The 25759-nt window shown below is 43.3% G+C and overlaps 1 protein-coding gene across 1 annotated transcript in view; it reads right to left on the bottom strand.

Moving 5' to 3' along the window:
- Window positions 1–7796: 7796 nt before the first annotated feature.
- RAD21 (RAD21 cohesin complex component) overlaps window positions 7797–25759 on the bottom strand; it is a 241038-nt gene continuing 223075 nt past the window's right edge. Inside the window, exons 13-14 of the mRNA XM_033933156.1 lie at window positions 21765–21848; window positions 7797–10171 (exon numbers count right to left, since the gene is read on the bottom strand). Coding sequence (XP_033789047.1) covers window positions 9980–10171; window positions 21765–21848 — 276 coding nt within the window. The 3' untranslated portion in view covers window positions 7797–9979. The remainder of the gene's footprint in view (window positions 10172–21764; window positions 21849–25759) is intronic.

The following is a 25759-nucleotide window of genomic DNA, read 5'->3' as shown; positions in this document are numbered from 1 at the left end:
GAACCTAGAAACTAAAGGATGAACCGAGAGGGGTTTTCCATGAATTGGCTCATGAAAAGCAGCAATGGCACTAAGGTGAACTCTGATAGAAGTAGATTTGAGACCAGAGTCGGACAAGGAAAGAAGATAGTCCAACACCAGTCCCACTGCTAGAGACATGGGATTATGGTGATGTAAGAGGCACCAGGAAGAAAACCGAGACCACTTCTGTTGATAACACTGGAGCGTGGCCGGTTACCTGGAAGCATCAATGATGGAGCGGACAGGCTGAGAAAGGAGTGAGTGAGCCGAAGTCAGCCCGAGAGATACCAAGCTGTCAGGTGCAGAGACTGTAGGTTGGGATGTAGTAGGGTCTGCTGATGCTGAGAAAGCAGAGAAGGAAACAGTGGAAGAATTATAGGTTCCCTGGAACTGAGTTGAAGTAGAAGGGAATACCAATGTTGCCTGGGCCACCGGGGAACGATGAGAATCATGGTGGCTTGTTCCCTCCGGAGCTTGAACAATGTGCGCAGCATGAGCGGTAGAGGAGGAAATGCATATAGGAAGAGATTGGTCCAATCCAGGAGAAATGCATCGGGAGCCAGACGGTGAGGAGAGTAGAGTCTGGAGCAAAACAGGGGCAGCTGATGATTGTGAGGAGCTGCAAAGAGGTCCACCTGAGGAGTGCCCCATTGATCGAAAATGGACTGGAGAGTCAAGGGGTCGAGAGTCCATTCGTGAGGTTGGAGAATTCTGCTGAGATTGTCTGCCAAGGAATTCTGCTCCCCTTGAATGTAGACAGCCTTCAGGAATAAATGACGAGCTGTCGCCCAAGACCAAATCCGTTGGGCTTCCTGACACAACAGGCGAGAGCCCGTCCCTCCCTGTTTGTTGATGTAGTACATTGCAACTTGATTGTCTGTGCAAATGAGAAGTACTTGAGGAAAGAGAAGATGTTGAAAGGCCTTGAGGGCATAAAACATTGCTCAGAGTTCCAGGAAATTGATGTGGTGTTTCTGTTCCTGAGCAGTCCAAAACCCCTGAGTTTGGAATTCGTTCAAGTGAGCTCCCCAGGCATAAGGGGATGCGTCTGTGGTGATGACGAGATGATGAGGAGGTAAATGGAACAGTAGACCTCTGGATAGATTTGAAGATGTCAACCACCAAAGAAGCGACTGTCGAAGAGACGAGGTCACAGATATGTGTTGTGAGCAAGGATCCGTCGCTTGTGACCACTGAGTCGCTAGGGTCCATTGAGGGGTACGCAGGTGGAGACGTGCGAAGGGGGTGACATGTACTCTGGAAGCCATGTGCCCCAAGAGCACCATCATGTGATTTGCAGAGATTGTAATCTGTTGAAACACCTGCTGACAGAGATGAAGGATGGTCTGAAGGCGGTTGGATGGAAGAAACGCCCTCATCAGAACAGTGTCCAGAATGGCTCCAATGAATTGAAGTCGCTGGGTCGGAATGAAATGCGACTTGGGTAGATTGATTTCGAACCCCAACAGTCGAAGGAAGTGAATGGTCTGATTGGTGGCAAGCAGAACCGCCTGAGGTGAATGAGCCTTGATCAGCCAGTCGTCCAGATAAGGGAATACTTGAAAATTGTGAGAGCGGAGATAGGCCGCTACCACAATCAGACACTTGGTGAACACCCTGGGAGAGGAGGCCAGACCGAAGGATAGCACCTTGTACTGATAATGATGTTGATTGTTGAGAAAGCGGAGATATTGCCTGGACGTCAGATGGATAGGAATATGTGTATAAGGCTCTTTGAGATCGAGGGAGCATAGCCAGTCGCCCTGAGTGAGAAGAGGGTAGAGGGTGGCAAGAGAGAGCATTTTGAACTTCTCTTTGACCAAACATTTGTTGAGATCTCTGAGATCTTAGATGGGTCGGAGGTCTCCGATCTTTTTGGGAACTAGAAAGTACCTGGAGTAAAATCCCTGACCTCTCTGATCTGGAGGAACTTCTTCGATGGCATTGAGAAGAAGGAGGGATTGAACCTCTTGAGCGAGGAGGGACTGAGACTTGTTGGAAGCAGACTCTTTTGGCAGGCCTAACGGCGGAGGAGTCTGAAAATTGAGGGAGTAGCCGTGGGCTATGATTGAGAGCACCCACTGGTCGGTGGTGATTACTTCCCATCGAGAGTGAAAAATGTTTAATCGACCTCCTATGGGCTGTGGAAGAGGACAGGAGGGAGGAAGACTGGCAATGCCCTGGAGAAGGGAGTCAAAAGGGCTGAGTCGGCTTAGTCTGAGTGACAGGCTTGATGGCAGGCTGATGTTGCTGACGAGCCTGTTGATGCTGTTGCCGTTGCCTCCGAGGTTGAGGAGGATGAGGCTGAACCGGCTGAGCAGAAAACCGCCTCTGATATGAAGGTTGCTGTCTAAAAGGACGAGGAGGAGGCTTCTTATTTTTCAACAAGGTATCCCACCTCGTCTCATGGGCAGAGAGCTTTTGAGTGGTGGTATCCATAGACTCTCCAAACAGCTCGTCACCCAGGCAGGGAGCATTGGCAAGGCGGTCCTGGTGGTTCACATCAAGGTCTGAGACTCGAAGCCATGCTAAGCATCTCATCGCCACAGACATAGCCATGGCTCGGGATGTGAGTTCAAAAGTATCATAGATGGAACGGACCATAAACTTCCTGAGTTGCAGGAGACTGGAAGTGCATTGTTGAAATGCAGGAAGTTTGCGGTCAGGAAAATACTTTTGAAAAGAGGCCACTTGTTGAATCAGATGTTTCAGGTAAAAAGAGAAGTGAAACGCATAATTACCTGAACGGTTGGCTAACATCGCATTTTGGTAAAGTCTTTTGCCAAATTTATCCATGGCCTTGCCCTCTCTACCAGGAGGGACAGAGGCATACACACTAGAGCCTGCCGATTTTTTGAGGGTTGACTCCACCAGCAGAGATTCATGGGGCAGCTGGGGTTTGTCAAACCCTGGAATAGGAATCACTTTATAAAGTGATTCCAGCTTCCTAGGGGCTCCTGGAACGGTTAGAGGGGTTTCTAAATTTTTGTAAAAAGTTTCCCTCAGGATGTCATGGAGAGGCAACTTTAAAAATTCTTTAGGAGGCTGGTCAAAATCCAAAGTATCAAGAAATGCCTTGGATTTTTTAGAGTCAGACTCTAGGGGGATGGAAAGGGTGTCTGACATCTCCTTTAAGAAACTTGATGAAGGACGAGTGCTCTGGCTTACTAGCAGGATCCTGCACCGATGGATCATCCTCATCCAAGGAATAATCTGCCTCGGTACCGAGAGGGTCATCAGAATCATCCCACAAATCAGGGTCCCGTACCGATGAAAGACGGCCCTGAGAAAGGGGAGTAGAAGGTTCGGCATGCTTGGTCTTGCACACCGATTTACCTGATCGCATGGACACCGTACCGGGTAACTGTACAGCGGTATGGGTGTCAGAGAACGGTACCGGCTCAGAAGTCGAGTAAGCAGTGCGTCGAAGAGACTTCGGTTCCGCCGAGAGAACAGGCATAGAGACAGATTTTTGCGGTGCCGATAACGTCGATGCCGACAGAATAGGCTGTTCGACAATCGGCACCGAAGGCTCAGTAGGTACCGACACTGGAAGGTGTGGAGTTAGTAGAGCCGGGAGCAAGTGTTGTAACTGCTCCTTAAGCTGGACCTGAAGGATGGATGCTATTCTCTCATCCAAAGACGGTCCCGATGGCACCGGTACCGCTTTTTTCTTGCTCGGTACCTGTGGTGCAGCTCGACGCTCGGGAGAAGTCGATGCCGATGAAGAGGCAGTGACTTCAATGGGAGCGGAGCGTTTGCGGGGCCGGCGCGCAGTCTGCAGGACTTGACTCACTGCTTGTTCGACTGGCGGGCCAAGGACAGTAGGGGATGGCTTCTTAGCCGGCTTACCTACAGGGTGCGACACCGAGGATGGATCTTGCGGCGTCAAAGTCACCGGTGCCGATTTGGAGGAAGTTGTCGGTGTCGATGTCGGGGGAACTTCCATGGCAGCACCGAAAAGAATCCACTGTTGAATTTGGCAATTCTTTAGAGTTCTCTTTTGGCGAGAACTGCAGCGGGTGCACGTTTCAGCCCTATGGTCCGGACCCAGACACTGAAGGCACCACTTGTGTGGGTCGGAGAGGGAAATAGGACGTGCACACAGCTGACACTTCTTAAAACCCGGTGAAGGGGGCATGAAGGGAAAAACGGCCGTAGCAAAATCGAAGCCCGAGGCTTCGATGGTGCCAACAGGCCCCACTGGGGCCGACCGGAAAAAAGTCGAAAAAAATTGACTTTTTTTTTTTTTTTTTAGAAAAGAAAGAAAACAATAACGTGAACACTTCACGACAAGAAAAAAAAACAAAACAAAAAAAACGCGCGAGCGGGAAGGCGAGAAAAAATTGAAAAAATTTTCCAACAGCCGTTGGAAACACGCGTCTTCTTAGCTCCGCGGAAACTAAGAAACTGGGGACCGCGCGCCTTCGTCGGGCGGGAAGGCACTCGCGCACGTGCGGTGCGGCCTAACTAGAACTTTCTAAGTTCTTAGAGTGCAATCACTCTAAAATTGTCCGTACCAGGGCTCCGTCGGTGCCGTCACCCATCAGTCAAGAATATGCTGCCTGCTTCTCCTGGGATAAATGGTTCTCTGTTCTATTTGTGATAAGGTGTTATCTATATTGCTAACAGGGTAAGGAAGATGATGAAGTGAGATTAAATGGAATCATCCACAAATACAAATCACCCCATTTCAGAGTGTGATATGTAAGCCAGGAGGATATAGGGTCTCAGAAACTCCCTTGAAACACTATAAATTTATGTGATATTAGAACTAAACGGGTTTACAGCATAATTATTGACCCTTATCACTACCTCCTCCTTAATGAGGAAGGACGATTCAAAATAGCTCCTCTAGAACCCTTGAAAAAGCCTGTGTATGGCGAAACGGGTCCCGTCGGGCTGGCTAGTAATTCTGCATATTAAAGATAAGTTCAAAAATATTGTGATACTGCTTGATTAAATATTTGACTATTGAAGGATTTGGCAACAGCAAAATTTTGGCAACACATTAAGGAGGTGGTGGTGATAAGGGTCAATGTTTAAGCTGTAAACCCGTTTAGTTCTAATATCACAAATTTGTGGGGTTTCAAGGAGTTTTCTGAGACCCTATATCCGCCTGGCTTACATATCACACTCTGAAGTGGGGTTATCTATATTGCCCCCCCTGGGGTTTTCTTTAATTAAATACGAAATCTATTAGCTGGTTGATCTCATGCTTACAATCTTACCAATGTTGTAACAATGGGGCAGAAATGATATTATTCCTGATGTTGCTTCTATGTTCAAAGATACGGGTCTTGATCATCCTTCTTGTCTTCCCAACGTAAAGCATATGACACGGACATACGATAATATAAATCATACAGCTGGTGTTGGAGGAATGACGTAAATTGTAGATATGTTTTGTAACAGGATGGATAAATTGATCAATTTCTAAGCATAGAGGACAAACAGTGCACTTGCAGCATTTCTTGTGTCCAAACGGTGCATTTATGGGATTTCTGCAGATGACTTCTGGTAATCTTGAAGGTAGTTTTTCTGGTGTATGCCACTACTAATTTTTGGTTCTGGAAGCATTGGTGTTCCTCCAAGATATTCCAATATGCTCTGATAATCTTATTGATATCCTTTGAAAGGAAAGTATAGCGCATTGAGCAAACTATATCAGGTAGAGTCTTCTTGGTGGGTTGTAAAGTTTCAGACCTATCTTTCATGCGTGCTTTGTTGACCCCATAGGTAATATGTTGGCGAGGGTATCCTCTACAGTACTTGAAAATCTTTGGGACATTTCACATGTGTTATCCTCAAAATCTGAGTTTCTGGTGCAAATCTGGCGCAAACACAGGAATTGTGAATATGGTAAATTGTTCTTGAGCGATGGGATATGATTGCTTGTGTAGTGAAGAGAAATCATAAGCATTTCTATCAATAGGTTTATGATACAAGATAGTAATAAATTTGTTTGCTTCCTTGCAGATCCATAAATCCAAAAAATTGATTTGATGATGATCAACATTCATTTTGAATTTGAGATGTGTATCTCTTGTGTTGAACCAATCAAAAAAGATGTTTAATGCTGTGGTATCTCCTCTCCATATGATGATAATATCAATATAGCGTTTATAGAACAGAATGTTAAGTTTGAATGGGTGATCTTGCAGATAGATGGATTCATAATTGGCTACATACAAGTTGGCCAAGTCCAGTGCCATGGCTGTGCAGACTACTTGATGCACAGAGGAGGGGCCTAAGGCCCAGTGTAATTGTGAAGAGGAGCAGCAGGTGTTTTCAGTACCTCCTGCTTCCAACTTCAAGGTACAGGACACGGGGGCCTGGAGGGGGGCCTCTGGGGGCAAGAGGGAGTGGGCATCCCTTCTGCCATTTTTTTTTTTGGTGGGGAGGAGCAGGCGCCTTCGTAGCAGGAGGGAGTGGGCATCCCTCCTGCCTTTTTCTTCAAGGGGAAAGGAGGGGGGAGGTCTTTCCAGGCAGGAGGGAGTGGGCATCCCTCCTGCTAGCTTTTGGGGTTGGGAGGGGAGACTTTTTTAATGAGACTGGTGGCGTGCAGAACATATATTCCATTAAAAAAAAGTAGAAGCCCTGGCAGCAGTGACAGGAGGCTGCTTCCACTGCCACTACTGTTAGGGCTCTGCATTGTGTCAATTGCTCACTGAGAGATTGAGTCGGTGGATTTGCATGCAAATGATTTGCACCTCCGTGCAAATCATTTGCTTGCAAACTTGATAGTGAATCAATCGCTATTGGAAAATCGGCCAACCGCGATTGAGTCATTATCTTTAGTGAATCTAGCCCTTAATCTGCAAGGCTGCAATGTGGCCTTCTGTTCACACATTCACATTCCTGTTTGGAGAAGGCATTCAAATATGACAATTTCAGAGGTTTAGATTCCAACGTAATCTCTCCCTAGGGCCTATTTATATTTTTACACATTATCTACAATGTTAAAAAGTTACACCGCCCGCAAATAAAGGGACCATTGCCCAAAACAAGTTTGTTTCTAGTTTGTCAAGACAACCTGTAGCTATGGATTTCCAATTTGTGAGGACAATGACATCCTGATTACTCTTGGAAAAAGAAAACATTTTCCAGGTACTCTCAAAGAATTAGAAGAACGTCAGTTTTCACAAAATCTATCCACCTCCCCTCATTTGTCAACTAGTTGAGCTTTGTATAGTTAACATAGTAGATGACGTCAGATAAAAATTTGAACTGTATATCATATCTGCCTAACAGTCACACTCATTATCAATTCATGATTAAACTAACAATTTTTGTTTCCACTTTCTCACTTGGGAAGGCATTCTAGGTATCAACCACCCTTCTCTGTGATGGCATAGACATGAGAAGTCCCATATACTGTATTTGATTTGCACCACTCTAGAAATATTAGGGGAAAGGGATTGGGACTTATATACTGCTTTTTTAAAGTTTTACAACCACATTTAAAGTGGTTTACATATTAGGTACTTAAAGCATTTTTCCCTATCTGTCCCGGTGGGCTCACAATCTAATGTACCTGGGGCAGTGGAGGATTAAGAGACTTACCCAGGGTCACCAGGAGCAGCCCAGGGTTTAGATTTTTGTCTACAGTTTTCTAATCTGGATTTTGACCGATGACATCATCCACTTCTAAAGACAGAAACACTGTATTCACTGAAAAACATCTGTCATAAGAAACTAACTTCACTCATTCCTTTTTTTTCAAAAGCACATTTTATAAACCAGGACTGGAAAAATGACAATCACAAAGCAGCTTATACCACAACTTTTATTAGAAAAGTTATACATACACAGCATCAACTATTTTCAATACAAATTATTAAATCTGATAAGCAACAGAACTTAAGATAAAAATGTGTAACAAGAAAAGCCATTACCTATAATTAAACATCCATATTATCTACAATGTTTTTGTACAAAAGGAAAACTATGGTTTTACAGGCACATATTGAAAATAAAGTTGTAGAAAACAACTTCCTTTTTACAATTAAACTCATTTATTAAAACATGATCATTACTTAGCTGGGTCTAACAAATTTTAAACACAATTGTACAAAGGCAAGCGTTTACTGAAATTTTAAAGTCCCTAAAAGAAACCTATTAATAAAAGTGCCAACACTAAATCAAGACTGTGTAAATAATTTTTGAATACTAAAACAAAGAGAGAAATTGGACGGCTCCATGAACAGTCAATTTCTGGTGCCATTTTACTGGTCTTGTAAAAACTATTCTTTGTACAGGAAACCAAAAATGGAATTCCTTCATTTGTAAAGCTATTAAAATATTAGGTTCTAAACAAGTGTGTGTATTATCAAAAAAACACAAAAGGATACTGAAATGATAATAAATAATGGGAGGAGTCAGCTACCACTTGTGATGAAATCATTAAATTAAAGCTGTCTTATGCTGCTTAGCAGTTTTACGATCTGGTGGTACAGGTTGTTCAAAGAGTAAAACTATTGCTTTACTATAACTTTTAGGGCTCCTTTTACGAAGGCGCGTTAGGGCCTTAATGCGCGGAATAGCGCATGCTAAAATGCCACGCACACTAGCCTCTACCGCCTCCTCTTGAGCAGGTGGTAGTTTTTCGGTTAGCGTGCGCTAATCCAGTGCGTGCACTAAAAACACTAGCACATCTTCGTAAAAGAAGCCCATAGTGTGCAAGTACTCATTTTCAAAATGGATATGTATGTTCCTATTAAAAAGAAAAAAACCTTTCATATAGAATTGACAATCTAGAATGCAATTTAAATGCTGAATTCCGTCCTCACAATCTAAAATTCTTTTCAAACTTCTAAATGCAATGATTAAAAAGCATAACTTGTATCCTATTAATATAAAAACAAAATATCCTCAGTTGGCCATTATTAGTTATGGATTACTTCAGCAATTTTAGGCCTGAGTGATAACCGGGGAGTGTTAAAAACTTGGTCAAAAAAAGGTATTTTGCTCTATTGAATTTTACATTTGATTTGCTAAACCAAATGTTTCATGGTCAACTAACTGCTTCATGAAATGAATTAAACTACCATTCTAATGGAAAATATTTAAATTATTCTGATTAAAATATGAAGGCAGACATCTCTTCATTATAAATTATGGGTATTAACAGAGTCCATTTTCATAACACATTTAGTAAATTTTCTTCTGACTGTAGCTTCAATTCTCAATTATATAATAAACTGCTCAATATATCAAAACCCCTCATGGACACCCAATGTTCAGGACGTAGCAAATATTGCACATGTTTTAAATTGTTAAAATATTTCAGAAAAAAATTTACTGAATCATGGAGCAGCTTTTCTTCTGTCCCTGCATTAGAGTTTAAACAAATCAAACCTACCTTTTATACATAAAATGTAAATCTTACAATTGTCAGAAGACAAAAATCCCACTCTGTACACTTTGATCTTCTGAAATGGTGTAAGAGAGGCACCTCCTCCTTTTTAAGCTTGTTTAAATAACTGGAACATCCAAAATAATGAATTTAAGTAGTTCTTTCCAGATCAAATGACAAAAAAAAATCCCCTTTAAAAGCAAGGTCTATAAAAAAAAAAAAAACTGGTCCATAACTGTTGGAGATATCAGAAGTTGTGAAAAGCACATCTCTCCTTTGTCTTCTAGCACAAAGCCTGCCAGCAGTGGTGTAGAAAGGAAGATAACCAGTAGTTCACAAGGACCAATATAGCTGCTGGAAAACTACCTGTTGAAATAATTTTTTTTAGGACTTATTCTTTTAAAGGTTGAAGGTATGTGACTTAAGAGGAAATTTCATCCTCTCATTTGTTGAGATGCTTCACCTTGAAAGATATAAAGAAAACAATGAAAACAACAAACAAACAAAAAAAAGAGCCAAACATGAAATGTCTTAGTGCCCTACATACAGGGGCAATACATATCTATTGGTAAAACCAACAGCCAAAACAAATCTGGCCATTCAAATGATGTGGAATCTTGGTCCTGGAGTGGCAATGATGTCACTATATGGTTCTTCCTGTGTCAGCTCAATAGCTTGCTGCTTTTTCAGTACCAGGAAGCTGTAAAACTTTGCTGCTGCTTGTTTTCTGTTCGTGTTTCGGCATAGCTCCAGTAAGCTTATAGACTCTGCACCCGTCTTAGCCAGAGCTCTCTGAAAATACACAAAAGGAAATGGAAGATTAGGTTTCAACCTTCTATAATCTTCTGTTAGTCCCTGGAGGGTTCAGTACACTAGGTATTCAATCCCTTCCCACAATCTGGGAGTTGCAGAAATCCAATCACTTTTCTGAGCACATGCTCCTTCCACCTTAGAGAGAGAGTTTGAGCCTCCTGCAATTCAGTTCCAAAGCCAAGCAACATACCTGAACAAAACCATGACAAGGAAGGGGTCATTGGGGAAGCTCCCCAGCAAAAAACAATTTGTAAACTGATCTGCTCTGCAAAACATGAAGACAAACAATAAACAGGCACAAAGGCAACACAGAACTAACCTGCTGTGTGCAACGAGCACCCATATGAGACAGCCTTTAGTACTGCATACTCAAAGAAGAAAACTTCCCACAGGATCCGTCAACTGGCTGGAAGATCCTTAAGCCTGGAAGGAGAATAAACAAGGCAGAAAGCAGGCGATTCAGAACAAGTGAGAGGGTGGGCTGTACTGAATCCTCCAGAGACTAACAGAAAGAAGATCATCGAAGGTGAAAACCTAATCTTCCATTCTGTTATGTCTCTTCAGGATTCAGTATGCTAGGTGACGTACCAAAGCAAAGGCAGCAACTAGGGAGGGACAGAAGAGCCTGCCCGCAACACCGAGGTCCCAAAAGTGGCATCAGAGTGAGCCGCCACATCTACCCAGAAAAAAGTAGGTAAATGTAGGAAAAGAGGACCAAGGAGCCGCCCTGCAAATTTCATCTGGAGAAAATGTGCAAGACTCTGCTGATGAAGCAGCAACACTTCTAGTGGGCTGGGCCTGAAAGGAAACCGATGGCAGCTTATCACGGGTGACATAAGCTGCGGAAATGGCCATATAAATCCATTGGGCGATCGAGGTCAGACACCAGCTGACTTTGCCAAGGCGGAGCAGTCAGGACAAAGAAGAGATCAGATATCTGAAAATCATTAGTCCTTTTCGAAAAGTGGAGCAAGAATCTCTTGACGTCCAACTTGCATAAGATCTGATCCTTGCGCTCTGAGCCTGTGGAATGAAACACAGGCAAATGAACCTCCTGGATGAGATGGAAAGCAGAAACTACCGTCGGTAGAAAAAAAGTACAGTACAGTACCTCCAGCGTATGTAATACGGAGAAAGGATATCCGCTCGTAAAAGCTGGAAGCTCTGAAATACGCTGTGCTGAAACAAAGGCGACCAGAAAGACAGTCTGAGCATCAGATCCAGAAGAGGAACATCCTTTAGTGGCTCAAATAGGGCTTCCACAAGGCCCTATAGAACAATGGTAGGATTCCACTAAGGGAAAGGATGACACAAGGGAGGATACAAATGAAGCACCCCTCTCAGAAACCTTGTCAGATCTGGATGAGCAGGAAGTGAACTAGAACCCCCTGTGTGCCCTGAAGCACAAAAAGCCTGCTACTTTAAGGGAGGCCATGGTGAAACCCTTATCTACTAAGCTTGCCTGAAGAAAAGCCAGGACCACTGAAATGGAAGCCCACTCAGGCACCACCTGATCTTTAGCACACCACTGTTGGTAGCCTTCCAGGCTGAGGCATAAGAAGTCATAACTTAGGGTTTCCTGGACTTCATAATAATAATAATAATAACACTTTTTATATACCGCAAAGCCATGAAGTTCTATGTGGTTTACATCATTTACAAATACATCGTTTAAAATACAATAGAATTGAAGATAATTAGAAAGTTAAAACCAATGAGTAAAAATCCCTAAAAGATCTGATTGCATAATAAAAATTTTACAAATTAACTACCTAAATATTTCAAAAATAGATGTGTTTTTAAATGTTTTCCAAATTCCCCATAAATTTCATAAGCCCCATGCTGCTGCCTGGTATGAAAGAAGATGCTGATGATGTTTTTTAAGTTTACATCCTTTAATAGGTGGGGGAACAAAATTCAAATGTGAGCTTCTTTTAAGTCTTATTAGTTGTAAAAGAAAAAAGCTCATTTATATATTTGAGAGTCAAATTAAATAGAACCTTAAAACAAAAGCAACCAAGTTTGAATTTCACACATGCCTCCACTAGTAACCAATGCAAAGGGGTGTCACATGGTCATATTTCTTTAACCCAAAAATCAGCTTGACCGCACCTCATCAAGGTTGAGCACTCAAGAGCCATGCCATTTAGATCAACTGAGGAAGTCTGTCTGTACATAGGTCTCCATGGGCACCGGACCCTGACTGAGAAGGTTGTGAGGAAGAGAGAGTTTGAGCTTCCTGTCCTGCTGAAGACGGACAAGATCCGCAAACCACGGACAAGGCCAGCCCGGAGCAACTAGAATCACAAAGCTGGGATGTATTGCTATCTAGCGGATGACTCGACCAGAGGCCAAGGAAGGAACACAAAGGAACTCATGAGCTGGCCAGGGCTGAATCAAAGCATCCAGCCCTAAGCTTCCATGCTCTGTTCTTCAACTGAAGAATCACCTGACCTTCAAATTCTCTACTGAAGCTATCAAGACCATCTGGGGCTGACCCCAGCGCTGTACAATCAGACGGAAATGCTTTCCACGAGAGGGTCAATTCTCCAGGGCCCAGGACTTGTCAACTGAGGAAGTCTGTCTGTACATTGTTGACTCTGGCCACGTGCCACCGAGAGACACAGAAGACAATTCCGCCCAGTGAAACAGCATGCGAGCCTCCTGGCCCAAGGGAGTGCTTCTTCTGCCCCCTTGATGAATTACATACGCCACCACCATGGTGTTGTCTGAAAACACTCGCATCACTTTTCCTTCCAGAGTGGACTGGAGAGAATAATGCCAGGCAAATTGCCTGAAGCTCCAAACGATTGATCGACCAACACCTCTGATGAGTACACTGCTCCTGAATGGACAAGTTCTCACACTGATCACCCCAACCTGACAGGCTGGCATCCATCATTAGAGTTAAACATTCTAAGATCTGAAAAAGTTTGCCCCGAAAGAGGAGCCTCCTCTTAAAGCCACTAGCACAGACTTCTGCACGCTGGTTCCATCCAGGGGAGTGGCATCTGAAAGGGATAAACTTGTGGAGACCGAAAGAGGAGGGACTCAGGGCGCATGTAGAAACCCAGAGGGAATTTTACTCAGGATTCATATAGCATGCGCTTAAACCCTTGGCAGGGTCAGAGGGCAAGTGAACTCCCAGGGGAATGGACCGAGTCTGAAAAGGGTGGCACAAGTAGGCTGGTGCCACAGATCCACCGAAGCTTCTCTATGAAGCAGCAGTCCAGCTCTGTGAGACTGCATCCTTTCTTCCGGCAGAGGACACTAACCAGGATCTCAAGGCATTTAAGCCACCGAAAAAGAAGTACTTTACTTGTAACCCATTCTGAGCTCCCCTGGGAGGACGGGATATAAAACCAAAGAAAAAAAAAAAAAGATGCAGAGCATACCCAAAAGACTTCTGCACGGATTCCTTGCAGTAATTGAAACTGCAGGGGGCTCTAATTCTCTCTCTAATGTAGGATGAGCACGTGCTCAGAAAAGTGTTTGAATTTCTGAAACTCCCAAATTGTGGAAAGAGACTGAATCTGGAAGGGACGTAACAGAAATATGAATAAACATAACCAATGAAAGTAGCACACACACATTATTTACATAGAAATTAAAATTCTAAGCAACATAACACCAGTGTAGTGGTACACAATTCATAATCTTCTAAAGTATGGCCAACTAGAGAACCATTCTTCTGTAGTCCTAGATACATGATATCCGTTTTAGCTGTGACTGACAACTGAAGTAGAGAACCTCAGTACTAGCAGCTGTAGAAGTGGTGCTGCAGTGGAGACATCTCTCACACCAACATCTACTAGGGTTAACTGTGATCACAGAAAGGTAGCATATCCCAGAAGGGAATTGTGTAACTATCCCAGTGGCGTAGCCAAAACGCCAATTTTGGGTAGGCACAATATTTTTTCTGTCTCTGCCCTATCCCCACTCTTCACCCTTCCTCTGACACCCCACAATTCAAATACTTTAACATGAGGATCCCCAAGCTCTGTCATCTGAAGACTTCCTCTAAAGGTAACCAGAATTCCTTTTACCAAGTTTGGCAGGCAACAGCATTATCCCTGACCCACTGATGTTGGCACCCTACACCTGCATAGCTGTCGGTGACTTAAGGGTGGCACTGCATACTGCAGAGCTCGGTAGAAAAAGTCTGTCTGTTTTCGGAGGAGGTCCTCAGCTGGCAATATTTGGAGATCCCCACTAGCTACAGCAAGGATCAGGGATAGTGTTAGTCATGCTGGGGCCTGGGTCAGAAAATAAAGGAAGGGGTCCTCCTGATCCTCTCTCCAATCTCCCCACCAGCCATTACTATAATATCAACAGACTCTCAAATACATAACAAGGGATCCCAAAATTTGAACTGGGAATCCTAAGAGGTTAAACTTGGCATGTACTATGATATGAGAGAAATAATAATAGAAAAGCATTTCCATTACTACTCTACACAATACAAAACACATCTGTCATGCATATTGCCCAAAACTAATGTATTTCATTTAATAAATTCAAAATAAAATGCTTTTTTCTACCTTTGTCTGGACATTTTATTTTTCTATCATATTGGTTCTGCTTTCATGTTTGTCTTCTGCTACCTCCTCTCACCCACTAGCTCTCTCATTCCCCATCTCAATCTCCTTCTCCCAGCCTTTCACTCATCTTTAATCAACTTCCCCATTACCATATTTCTACCCCCTGTAATCACTATCCTTCCCTCATTCATTTCCTTGCAACCTCCCCTTACCTCTCCCACATAGTTACACTATTTCTAGCCAAGATCCTTCTAGCCCAGCACCTACTCTCTTTTTCCTCTCCCCACCCTTGCAGCATGACATCTCCATGTCCCTTCTCTCTTTCCTCCTGCCTCCTCCCCCATGGTCTAGCATCTCTCCCTCACTCCCTTTAGTCCCTGGATCCATCTGCATCTTTCTCTTTCCCCTCTCCAGCCTCATGTCCAACTTGTCTTCCCTCCTCTCTCCTATTCTCCATGTTTCTTTCTTCCCTGCACCCCAGATCAAACATTTCTCTTCCTCCCGCTAACCATGCAGCATCTCTCTTGTCCTTATCTCCACTTCCATCCTCATTTCCAGCATCTTTCCCTTCTACCCCATGTCCAACAATTCTCCCTCTCTTCCTCTACACACCATGCAGGATCTCTCCCTTCTAACTCTGGGGCAATTCTCCCTCTCTTCGCCTACAACCACACACACACATCTCTTTCACACCCCATGTCCAGCAGTTAACCCTCTTTCTTACCTCCCCCTTTACTCCTATGCATTCTATGCCCATCTGTCCTTGACCCCGACCCCTACACCTTCACAAATTTGTCTAGTAAAGGGTTGCTGGCAGCAATACCTACACGCTGCCTGTTGTCAACCCAGAAGTCTCTCCTCTGCTGTGTACCGCCCACACTGATGCAATTTGTTTGAGAGGTACGTGGCAGAGGACAAGCGAGACCCCCAGAACATATCACCCCAGGTAGTGAGGGATCTGCATACCAAGTTTCGTTTAAATCGGTCAAGCTGTTTTTGAATTACTGTGAGAATGGCAGCTTTTTACATTTTTTCCATTGACATGAATGGGTGAAATCTGATTTTCTGTTTGTAGCTCCGCACACGTGTGCAGGTGGGCCACGAGACCCCTAGAACATATCACCCCAGGTAGTGAGGGATCTGCATACCAAGTTTCGTTCAAATCGGTCAAGCCGTTTTTGAATTACTGTGAGAATGGCAGCTTTTTACATTTTTTATATTGACATGAATGGGTGAAATCTGATTTTCTGTTTGTAGCTCCGCCCACGTGTGCAGGTGGGCTGCGAGACCCCCAGAACATATCACACCAGGTAGTGAGGGATCTGCATACCAAGTTTCGTTCAAATCGATCAAGCCGTGTTTGAATTACTGTGAGAATGGCAGCTTTTTACATTTTTTCCATTGACATGAATGGGTGAAATCTGATTTTATGTTTGTAGCTCCGCCCACGTGTGCAGGTGGGCCGCGAGACCCCCAGAACATATCATCCCAGGTAGTGAGGGATCTGCATACCAAGTTTCGTTCAAATTGGTCAAGCCGTTTTTGCGTGATCGCGGCACATACACACACACATACATACCTCCGATTTTATATATATAGATTGTGATTGGATAGAATATGATAGGAGTGGGAGGGTGGGGATTAAATGTGATTATTTTATGTGCATTTTGATAGAAAATCAAGTGATATATATAAGTTCAAATATTAATTTGTGATACACTTGTTGTAAGTTGTAAAATGAATAAAGATTAAAAAAAAAACAAAAAAAAAACTCGGAGGTGAAAATGTGGAATAATTTATAAATTTCATGACTCGTCATTCCCTACATGGTTGGGCAAATAACTTTTCAGCACCCCTTTGTAGAGGTATTTTGGGCCACCAGCTGTACCAACTTAAAAAAAGCCCTGATGACTCCACCTCCTAAGGTTGGCTCTGCATGAGTACCAGCACATTTTTTTCCTACCTTGGTATGAAATAGATAAGTATTCCTTAAAATTAGAGAGAGACAAACTTTAGGCCTATTCAGTCTATGGTATTATGCCAGCAACTGTTGTCTCGTCCTCATTCTTCAAACTTCGTCAGCATTTATTTATTTATTCAATTTTCCATACCGTTCTCCCAGGAGAGTTCAGAATGGTTTACATGAGTTTATTCAGGTACTCAAGCATTTTTCCCTGTTTGTCCTGGTGGGCTCACAATCTATCTAATATACCTGGGGCAATGGGGAATTAAGTGACTTGCCCAGGGTCAGAAGGAGCAGCATGGGTTTGGACCCACAATCCCAGGATGCTGAGTGTGTAGCTTAACCACTGTACTTTGTTCTGTTCAGTCACTCCTAAAATTTGGCTCTTCGGATTCTCTTGCACTCTATGGCCTTTTCTAAGCGCAATTACTGTACTTCTCTTAGTTGGACTTCCCCAATATCAGCTTCATCGCCTTCAGCTTATACAAAACACTGCTCTCCATCTCCTTTATTACCACTCAAAACATGATCACATCACTCCTCTGTTCAAATCTGAAAATATGCTCCCGATAGTTTACAGAATCCCATTCCAGTATAATGTTCTCACCTTTCAGATTCAGTCCTCCGGGCACCCCTAATTTTTGTCCTGTTTTCTGACCCCCTGTTCATCCAATAGGAGCCTTTGTTCCTCTCATCAACACTTGTTATCTGTGCCATCTTTTCAACAGATGTTTCGTGACATTAACCAAGATTCTCGTTTCTCAGTTATAGACCTTTCTATGGTTAACACGAATACTCATCTTTTCTTCCACTCCTCTTTTACCTTTTGTTGTTTCCCTTTATGTTCTTTCCTACAATATATTGTAAACCTTCCCCACCGTTGTTAAACTATTTGTGTCTAGTTTGGTTCCTTATTACATTACATTACAGATTTCTATTCCGCCATTACCTTTCGGTTCAAAGCGGATTACAAAAAGAGTTATGGAAGAAGGGTTACAACGTTAGATCAGAGAAGGTTTCCAAGAGAGGGAAAAGTAGGTGTTAGGGAGGGGATGGTAAGAGGGAGGTTAAGCTTTATCATGGTATTAAGCTTTATTAAGGGATTTCTTGAAGAATATAGTTTTTATTTTCTTTCTGAACAACTTGTAGTCTGGGGTTGTTGTCAACAGGTTGGAGACTTGGTTGTCTATCTTTGCTGCCTGAGTGGCCAGTAGTCCGTTGTATAGTTTTTTCCGTTTTACTTCTTTGATTGGGGGGTAAGTGAATGGGGGGGTGTTTTTCTATGCATGGTAGAGGTGGTTTGGATGAGGCGGTCGTTTAGGTAGGTTGGGCTGTCTCCATTTATAGTTTTAAATAGTATACAGTAGAATTTAAATTGTATTCTTTCCTGGATTGGAAGCCAATGAGAATTGATGAATGCCTCAGTAATGTGATCATGTTTTTTCAATGAATAGACGAGTCTCAGAGCTGTATTCTGAATTGTCTGTAGTTGTTTAATCATTATTGCAGGGCAGGGGAGGTAGAGGATGTTGAAATAGTCTAGGATACTTAGGATTAGAGATTGTACTAGGAGCTGAAATTGTGTTTTTTTCGAAGAATTTTCGGACTTGTCTAAGGTTTCTCATAACTGCGAAAGATTTCTGTATTGTTTTGTTAATTTGTGGTTGCATGGTGCAGCATTTGTCAATAGTCATACCTAGAAGTTTTAGGGTGATTTGCAAAGGGTAGTTGATAGAGTTGATTTCTAAGTTGGTTATGGTTGGGATTTTGTTATTTTCTAGGAGGATGAATTTAGTTTTGTCTGGGTTGAGTTTCAGTTTGTGGTCTTCCATCCAAGTCGTAACTATAGCTAGAGTTCTGTGTAGTGTGTCTGACATTAAGAGCATTGGTTGGTCGAAAGGAATGAGGATGGTGATGTCATCAGCATAGCTATAAGAGGATAGGCCTTGTTTGTTCAGGTAAACGCCAAGAGAGGCCGTATATAGGTTGAAGAGAGTAGGGGACAGTGGGGACCCTTGTGGAACGCCGCAGGGGTTGAAACAAGGTTTGGATTTTTCTTTGTCTGATTTTACTTTGTATGTTCTGGATTTCAAGAAACCTTCAAACCACGAGTATACTTTATCTGAGATGCCTATTGAGTCCAAGATTTGCAGTAGGATGTTATGGTCTACCAGGTCAAATGCCGCCGTCAGGTCCAACTGTATGAGCAGCATTTTTTTTTCCAATGCTGAGGTGTTGTCTTGCTGTGTCGATAAGGGAGCCTAGTAGTGTCTCTGTGCTGAAGTTAGTTCTGAAGCCAGATTGCGTGGGATGGAGTAAGTTATGGTCCTTGAGATAGTTGGTGAGGAATTGGCTACTAATCCTTCTGTTAGTTTGATATATAGAGGTATTGAGGCTATTGGTCTGTAGTTGGATGAGAGGTCTGTTGGTCCTTTTGGGTCTTTTAAGATTGGGGTGATGATGATTTCGCTGAGGTCATTCGGGAAAATGCCATCTGTGAGCATGGTTTGTATCCAGTGTAGGAGTAAGGTACGGAACTTAGTGCTCACTGATGACAGGAGATATGGCGGGCAGTGGTTGAGTTCACATGATGCGTGGCTGTACTTATTGTAGAGTTTGTTGAATTCGGTCCAATGTATCTTAGGGAATTGGGACCAAGATCTGTCTGCAGCACAAGATTCATTTTCTGTGGGGAGTATTGTGACTTCGAGTAGGTGGGTTGGGTTACTAATGAGAGTAGCTCTGGTGTTTGTAATTTTATTCTTGAAGTGTTCAGCTAGGAGAGAGGCTGAAGGGGAGGAGTTATTGTTAGTGGTCAAATAGGGTATGGTGTTAGTTAGATCTTTTAATATTTGGAATAGTTTTTTGGTGTCTTGGGTTTCCGTGCCTATTAGGTTGCTGTAATGTTTTTTTCTCTTTTCTTTTAATAGAAGTTTGTATTGTTTGTTAATTTTTTTCAGGCGGTTTTCGTGTGATCTTGGTTGGTTTTTCTCCATTTTCTTTCCAGACGTCTACATTTTCTCTTGAGTAGGAATAATTCATCGTCGAACCATTGGTCTGATCGTCTGCATGTTCTGGTTTTAGTTCGAAGTGGGGCTTGTTCATCAAGGATGTTGTTGCTCAAATAGCCCCAGTGTGAAATGAAGTCTTTGGGGTTATCTTCTTGGATTGTTTCGTCTACTTTTGATCAGAAAATGGCGGGCTCGATGCATTTGCGTGATGTGTAGGTTACTATTTTGGATATTGGTTTGGATTTGTTTTTGGTCCAGATGATGTTGAAGGTGTAAGTGTAGTGGTCTGACCAGAGGGATGGGGACCAGGTTCCATTAGACGTTTGAATTTCTGAAGTAGATGTTTGATGGGTCATGAAGGCTGCAATGTCCAGTTGGTGTCCTTTCTCATGAGTAGTTTGTGGGTTTAAAATTTGGAAAGATAGGACATTGAGGAAAGAAAGTAGGTTGTCTACTGGCTTGGATGAATGGTCTTCAATATGAAGGTTTAGGTCTCCTAGGATAAGATTGTGTGCTGCTGTAAGTGAGTTTTGGTATATGAAGTTTATATTTTATATAGTTTATATGTTTAGATTATAATGTAAGATAGGCAAGTGCCTTGTTTCATTCTGTTGTTTATGAATATTGTACACTTGATGAAAGATTTTTAAAATGAATAAAGAATTAAAAAAAATAAAATAAATTCGGATCTAACCATGGCCCAGTTTCCCGGTGTTATATAACAGAGCATGCAGTTTAGTGAGTTTTTCAGTGCAGGAAGAGATTTGACATGCTAAAAGGTCCATGTAAGGGGTGGAAGTTTTTTCCAATATGTTTAAGGTTAGGGAGTCTTTGAGTAAGATCGCTAATTCACCTCCTCTTTTTTTCTCTCTGCAGGTCACTGTAATTTTGTATCCTTGAGGGCAGACTTCTGTAATTCTTGGGTCTGTGTCCGATGTTAGCCAGGTTTCTGTGAGGAAGAGGCAGTCTAGGTTTTTATAAGTTCTGTTTTTGGACCTAGGGCTCTGATGTTTAAGTAGGCACAGTTAAGGGTGGTGGTCTCTGGTGGTTGTGAATCGTTTTAGGGTAGATGAGTGAATTTGGGTTATGGTGCGGTTTGGTCTTGGGTTGTGTTGCTCTTCTTCCCCATGCTGGTGTTATGGGGTGTTGAACGCTTGTTTGGTGGTTGGAGTTTCTGTCTATTGGAACTATCCTGTTAGGGTGAAGGGTTTTGATTGAAATTGAGCTAGTGGGAATGTTGGGTAGGTTGTTTGCTTCTACCTTACAGCTGGATATGAGAAGGATTATTAATAGGATAATCTGGGTGTTTGTTTGTGGAATTAGCTTCATTATGGAGGTGGGGCTGCTGGTAGAGACAGTGTAGTTTCCAGTGGTTAGGTTGTTGGCTGTGTTTAGTGTCTTGGTAGGAGAGTGGGTTGTGGAGGGAGGTGTTGAGGTCCGTCGAGAGGTAAAAGAAACTGAAACCGGCAAAAACAAACTTTTAAAAACTGTTGGGGAGATCCCGCTGAGCCTTCCAACTGGCTCAGCGGTGCACCGTCGGGAGGGGAGTGGGCGGAGTTCGCTCCCACGCCCAGAGTGTGCCTTACTCTGCTCCCGCTCTGCCCCGAGTGCTCCCGGTCCGTGGAGGGAGGTGTTGAGTTCTGTCGAGAGGTAAAAGAAACTGAAACAGACAAAAACAAACTTATCTTGGTTTAACTATCTTGTCAGTTTTATTTTTACTGGATTTTATTCCTGTTTTTATTATTGTAAACCGTTTTGGTTTAATTGTGGAATATCCTGGTATTAATTGTGGAATTTCCTGGTATTAATTGTGGAATATCAAATAAAAATAACTGAACAGAAAACACAGAAACTCTATTCATACGCCAACAGTTTTGTTTCCATTCTATGTCCAAAGTTCAACTTTCTGAATATTTAGCCTATACTAAGCCACTAACTTGTTTAACAACTGAAGTAGCTAATATTTAATGTAAAACAATCCAGTCTGGTATAGAGACAATAATTCTGTAATAGAGGAAATGGGAAAGTGTCTCAAGAAACACAGGAAGAAAATGTACCTGAAGACCATGAAGCATCTGTTGTGTTCTCTTGTTCCACCTCCTCTCTTCTTGATCTTGATCACCCCCTGTGATTTCTTCCTCCTTAAATCAACAAAAAACAGTAGTTATAGAAAACAGCTGCAGGCTGAGATTAATATTCAGAACAGCCATTGAACTGTAAAATGAATTTCATATTTTTCAAGATCCCAAGAGCACTTAGTTCGGAAACTACTCATTTATCCATTACTTGGTAAATGGAATCCTGCCTTAGTAGAAGAAAATATTTAGATAAACAAGAACTTTAGGTCACTAGTAAGATCACAGGTGTTGCAGGCTAGTTCTATAGCAAGATGTCACGTGGGACAACATAATGCCACAACATAATGCCTATGCTACATGACTTAGCTTATAGTGCAAGAAGAAATTGATCTCGTAAGTAGCACTCTTCTAATATTAAAAATATATAGAAAAATCAACTTTCTGAAAAGATGAAAATATTCAACTTTGAAAATGAATGAAAAGTATGAAAGTACAGAATGCATTTTTCCTCAAAACAAGCAAAATTTTATATTTATAATCAATATTACAAAATGTAAGCACTAACAAAAACCTGGCTGTTACTTCAAACTGTCCTTCGCTGCTCTGGTGTATGCACAGGTCTGGCCCAAAATAGGGCCAGCCGCCCATGGTTTATTTATTAAACTGCTCATCTTCACTGTCTAAAATCAAAGTCTGGGAGATCACTCACAGCAAGAAGTGGTTTCAAAGAACATAGAAAAGTAGGTACAACATATGTGCCATTTAAACTGTATGAATTTTAATTGACAAATATACAACAAAAAGAAAAAAATTAGGTCCTTACCTGCTAAAGAGAAATTAGGTTCTTACCTGCTAATTTTCTTTCTTTTAGACTCCCCAGACCTGTACAGTTCACTGATGGGTAATAGCCCACCATGACCAGCAGAGTGGAAACTAAGACATAACTTTTTAGCTGTAATACAAGTAACTGTGTTTCCCCTAAAATAACCAGGCTGCCGAATAGTCAAGCAGAACTAAGAAGTGTTAATTATAACAGTAACACTCCGAACAGGAGTAATAGAGCAATACAAAAAGCCCCTTCAGCATAGTAACATAGTAGATGACGGCAGATAAAGACCCGAATGGTCCATCCAGTCTGCCCAACCTGATTCAATTTAAATTTTTTTTTTTTTTCTTCTTAGCTATTTCTGGGCGAGAATCCAAAGCTTTTCCCGGTACTGTGCTTGGGTTCCAACACATCCCCACAGCTCGCCAGCTACGCCATAGCCACTGTTCTTTAAACTCCCCGACCCTAGAAAAATACTAGAATCCACAGAAGAGGGGGGAGGGGGGGACCCCCCCCCAAAAAAAAAAACCACCAACAAAAAAAAAAAACACTTATCACGCAAATCCCGAAATAACAACAGACAGACAGGGTAGGGACTATACCAATCTGGAGAGTCTAACAGAAAGAAAATTAGCAGGTAAGAACCTAATTTCTCCTTCTTTAGCACTCCTCCAGACCGGTGCAGTTCACTGATGGGACATACCAAAGCAGTACCGATCATGGGTGGGACACCCGTAGAGCCGCCATCAGAACACATTCACTGAACATCGTGTCCTGACACGCCTGGACATCTACATAGTAGTGTCGCACAAAGGAATGCAGAGAAGTCCAAACCGCGGCCTTATAGATATCTACTGGAGGCACCAGAGAAGACTCAGCCAAAAAAGCTGCCTGACCCCGAGTGGAATGAGACTTGAAAAAACCTGGAACAGGCTTCTTCTGAAGAAGGTATGCAGAAGTGATAGTCTCCTTGATCAAGTGCACAATGGTAGCCTAGGAAGCGCTATCACCCTTACAAGGACCCGCAAAGATCCGATTTCCGGAACTCCATGGGTCCGCTGAACATAAGAACGAAAAACCTGATAGACATCCAACTTATGCAACTGCCTTTGCTCTAACAAGTCCTTCCAGCTACACAAGACCGGAAGTACCACGGACTGGTAGACATTAAAAGACAAGACTACCTTCGGCAGAAAGGAAGAACAGGCCGCAGCACAACCCGCTCCTTTGAAAACTCCAGGAAGGGAGGCTTACTGAAGAAAGCCTGCAGCTCAGAAACAAGTCTCGCAGAAATAATGGCCACCAGGAAGATCGTGTTAAGAGTAAGGTCCTTCAACGAGTAGGAACCCAGGGGTTCAAAGGGAGAACAAACAAGCACAGACAGGACCAGATTAAAATCATAAGCCACACCAGAGGCCGAAGCAATTTGGCCACCATCAAAAAGCGAACCACGTCTGGAATAGATGTCAAGCGCCTACCCTGCAGCAACCCGTGAAAAGCAGACAAAGCCGCAAGCTGAATCCGGAGAGAAGACCAGACCACACCCCTGTCCAGACCATCCTGCAAGAACTCCAAGACGTGAGGCAAAGAGGCGTGAAAGGAAACCACTCCACATGTGGCACACCACTCCTCAAAAATACACCAAACACATACATAAGCCCAAAAGTGGAAAGCCTCTAGGACCCCGCGTGGTATACCACTCCTCAAAAATACACCAAACACGCACATAAGCCCAAAAAGTGGAAAGCCTCCGGGACCCCAAGAGAGTGGAAATCACTTTATTGGAATAACCTTTCTTACCTAGACGTTCCCATTCAAAAGCCAAGCAGAAAGACAAAAAGGACCCGGATCAAACACTGGAACAGGGCCCTGAGTCAGAAGGTCGGGCGAGAGGGGCAGTGGAAGAGGATCTTCCAAGAGATGACGAACCAGATCCGCATACTACAGGCGTCTGAGCAAGTCTGGATCCACCAGGATCAGTGGCTGTGATGCCAAGCAATGCGAAGGAAGACTCTGCCCACCAACGGCCACGGAGTAAACACGTACAGGAGGCCCACCATGCTCATGCCTGTACCAGAGCATCCAGCCCCTTGGCCTGAACATCCCTGCACTAACTGAAGAATTGGGATACTTTGGCATTGATACTCATGGCCTTCAGGTCCATGACCGGCTGACCCCAAGTCTGAACAACCAACTCGAAGGCTGTGGGACCGAGACACCGCTCTCCAGGATCGAACACATGACTGAGGAAGTACGCCTGGACATTCACCATTCCTGCTATGTGGGAAGCAGAGATGTCCAAAAGATGAGTCTCTGCCCAAACCATGTAGAGCAGCCTCCTGTGCCACCAGACTCCTCCTGGTTTCCCCGACGATTGATGTAAGCCACCGCATTGTCCGAGAGAATCCAAACAGACTTGTCCGTCAACATCAGCCGGATGGCTCTGGACTCCAGAACACTGATCAACCAAGACGCCTCCTTTCGAAATCAGCTGCCCTGAGCCGAGTGACCAAGCCACTGAGCTCCCCAGCCGAGGAGACTGGCATCCATGAGAAGCACTGTCCACTGGGGCTGATCCAGACTCACTCCCTGCACCATACTGAAATAATGTAGGAACCAACAGAGACTGAGATGAACCAACCCCCGAAGAGAAACAGGAGAGTCCATATCGTGCAACTGGGGTGACCACCGCTGAAACAGAGCATACTGAAGTGGGCGCATGTGAACCCGGGCCCACCGAACCACATTCAGGGAAGCCTCCATTGACCCCAAGACCTAGAGAAAATCCTGCGCCTGAAGACAATAGGAAACCATCAGAAGGCGAATCTGTGACTGCAACTTGACCACTCAGGCCTCCCCAAGCTGGTGTTGAACAGAACACCAAGGTACTCCAGGCACCGAGATGGAGCCAACCAGCTTTTGGACAGGTAGACTTCCCAGCGTTTGCAGGAACTCCACCCACCCGAGCCGTAACCCGGGAACTCTCCTGAAAGGACTTTACTTGGATCAACCAATCGTCCAGATAGGGGTTAACCATAATGCCCTCTTTGTACAAGACTGTCGCAACGACCACCATATTCTTGGTGAACGTCCGTGGAGCTGTAGCTAGACCAAAAGGAAGCACATAAAACTAATCGAGCCTAAGATC

The sequence above is a fragment of the Geotrypetes seraphini genome, chromosome 2 (assembly GCF_902459505.1).
Source record: "Geotrypetes seraphini chromosome 2, aGeoSer1.1, whole genome shotgun sequence".
Taxonomy (NCBI): domain Eukaryota; kingdom Metazoa; phylum Chordata; class Amphibia; order Gymnophiona; family Dermophiidae; genus Geotrypetes; species Geotrypetes seraphini.
Note: the sequence above shows the minus strand (reverse complement) of the source record. Positions and strands in the feature narration are given on the sequence as shown.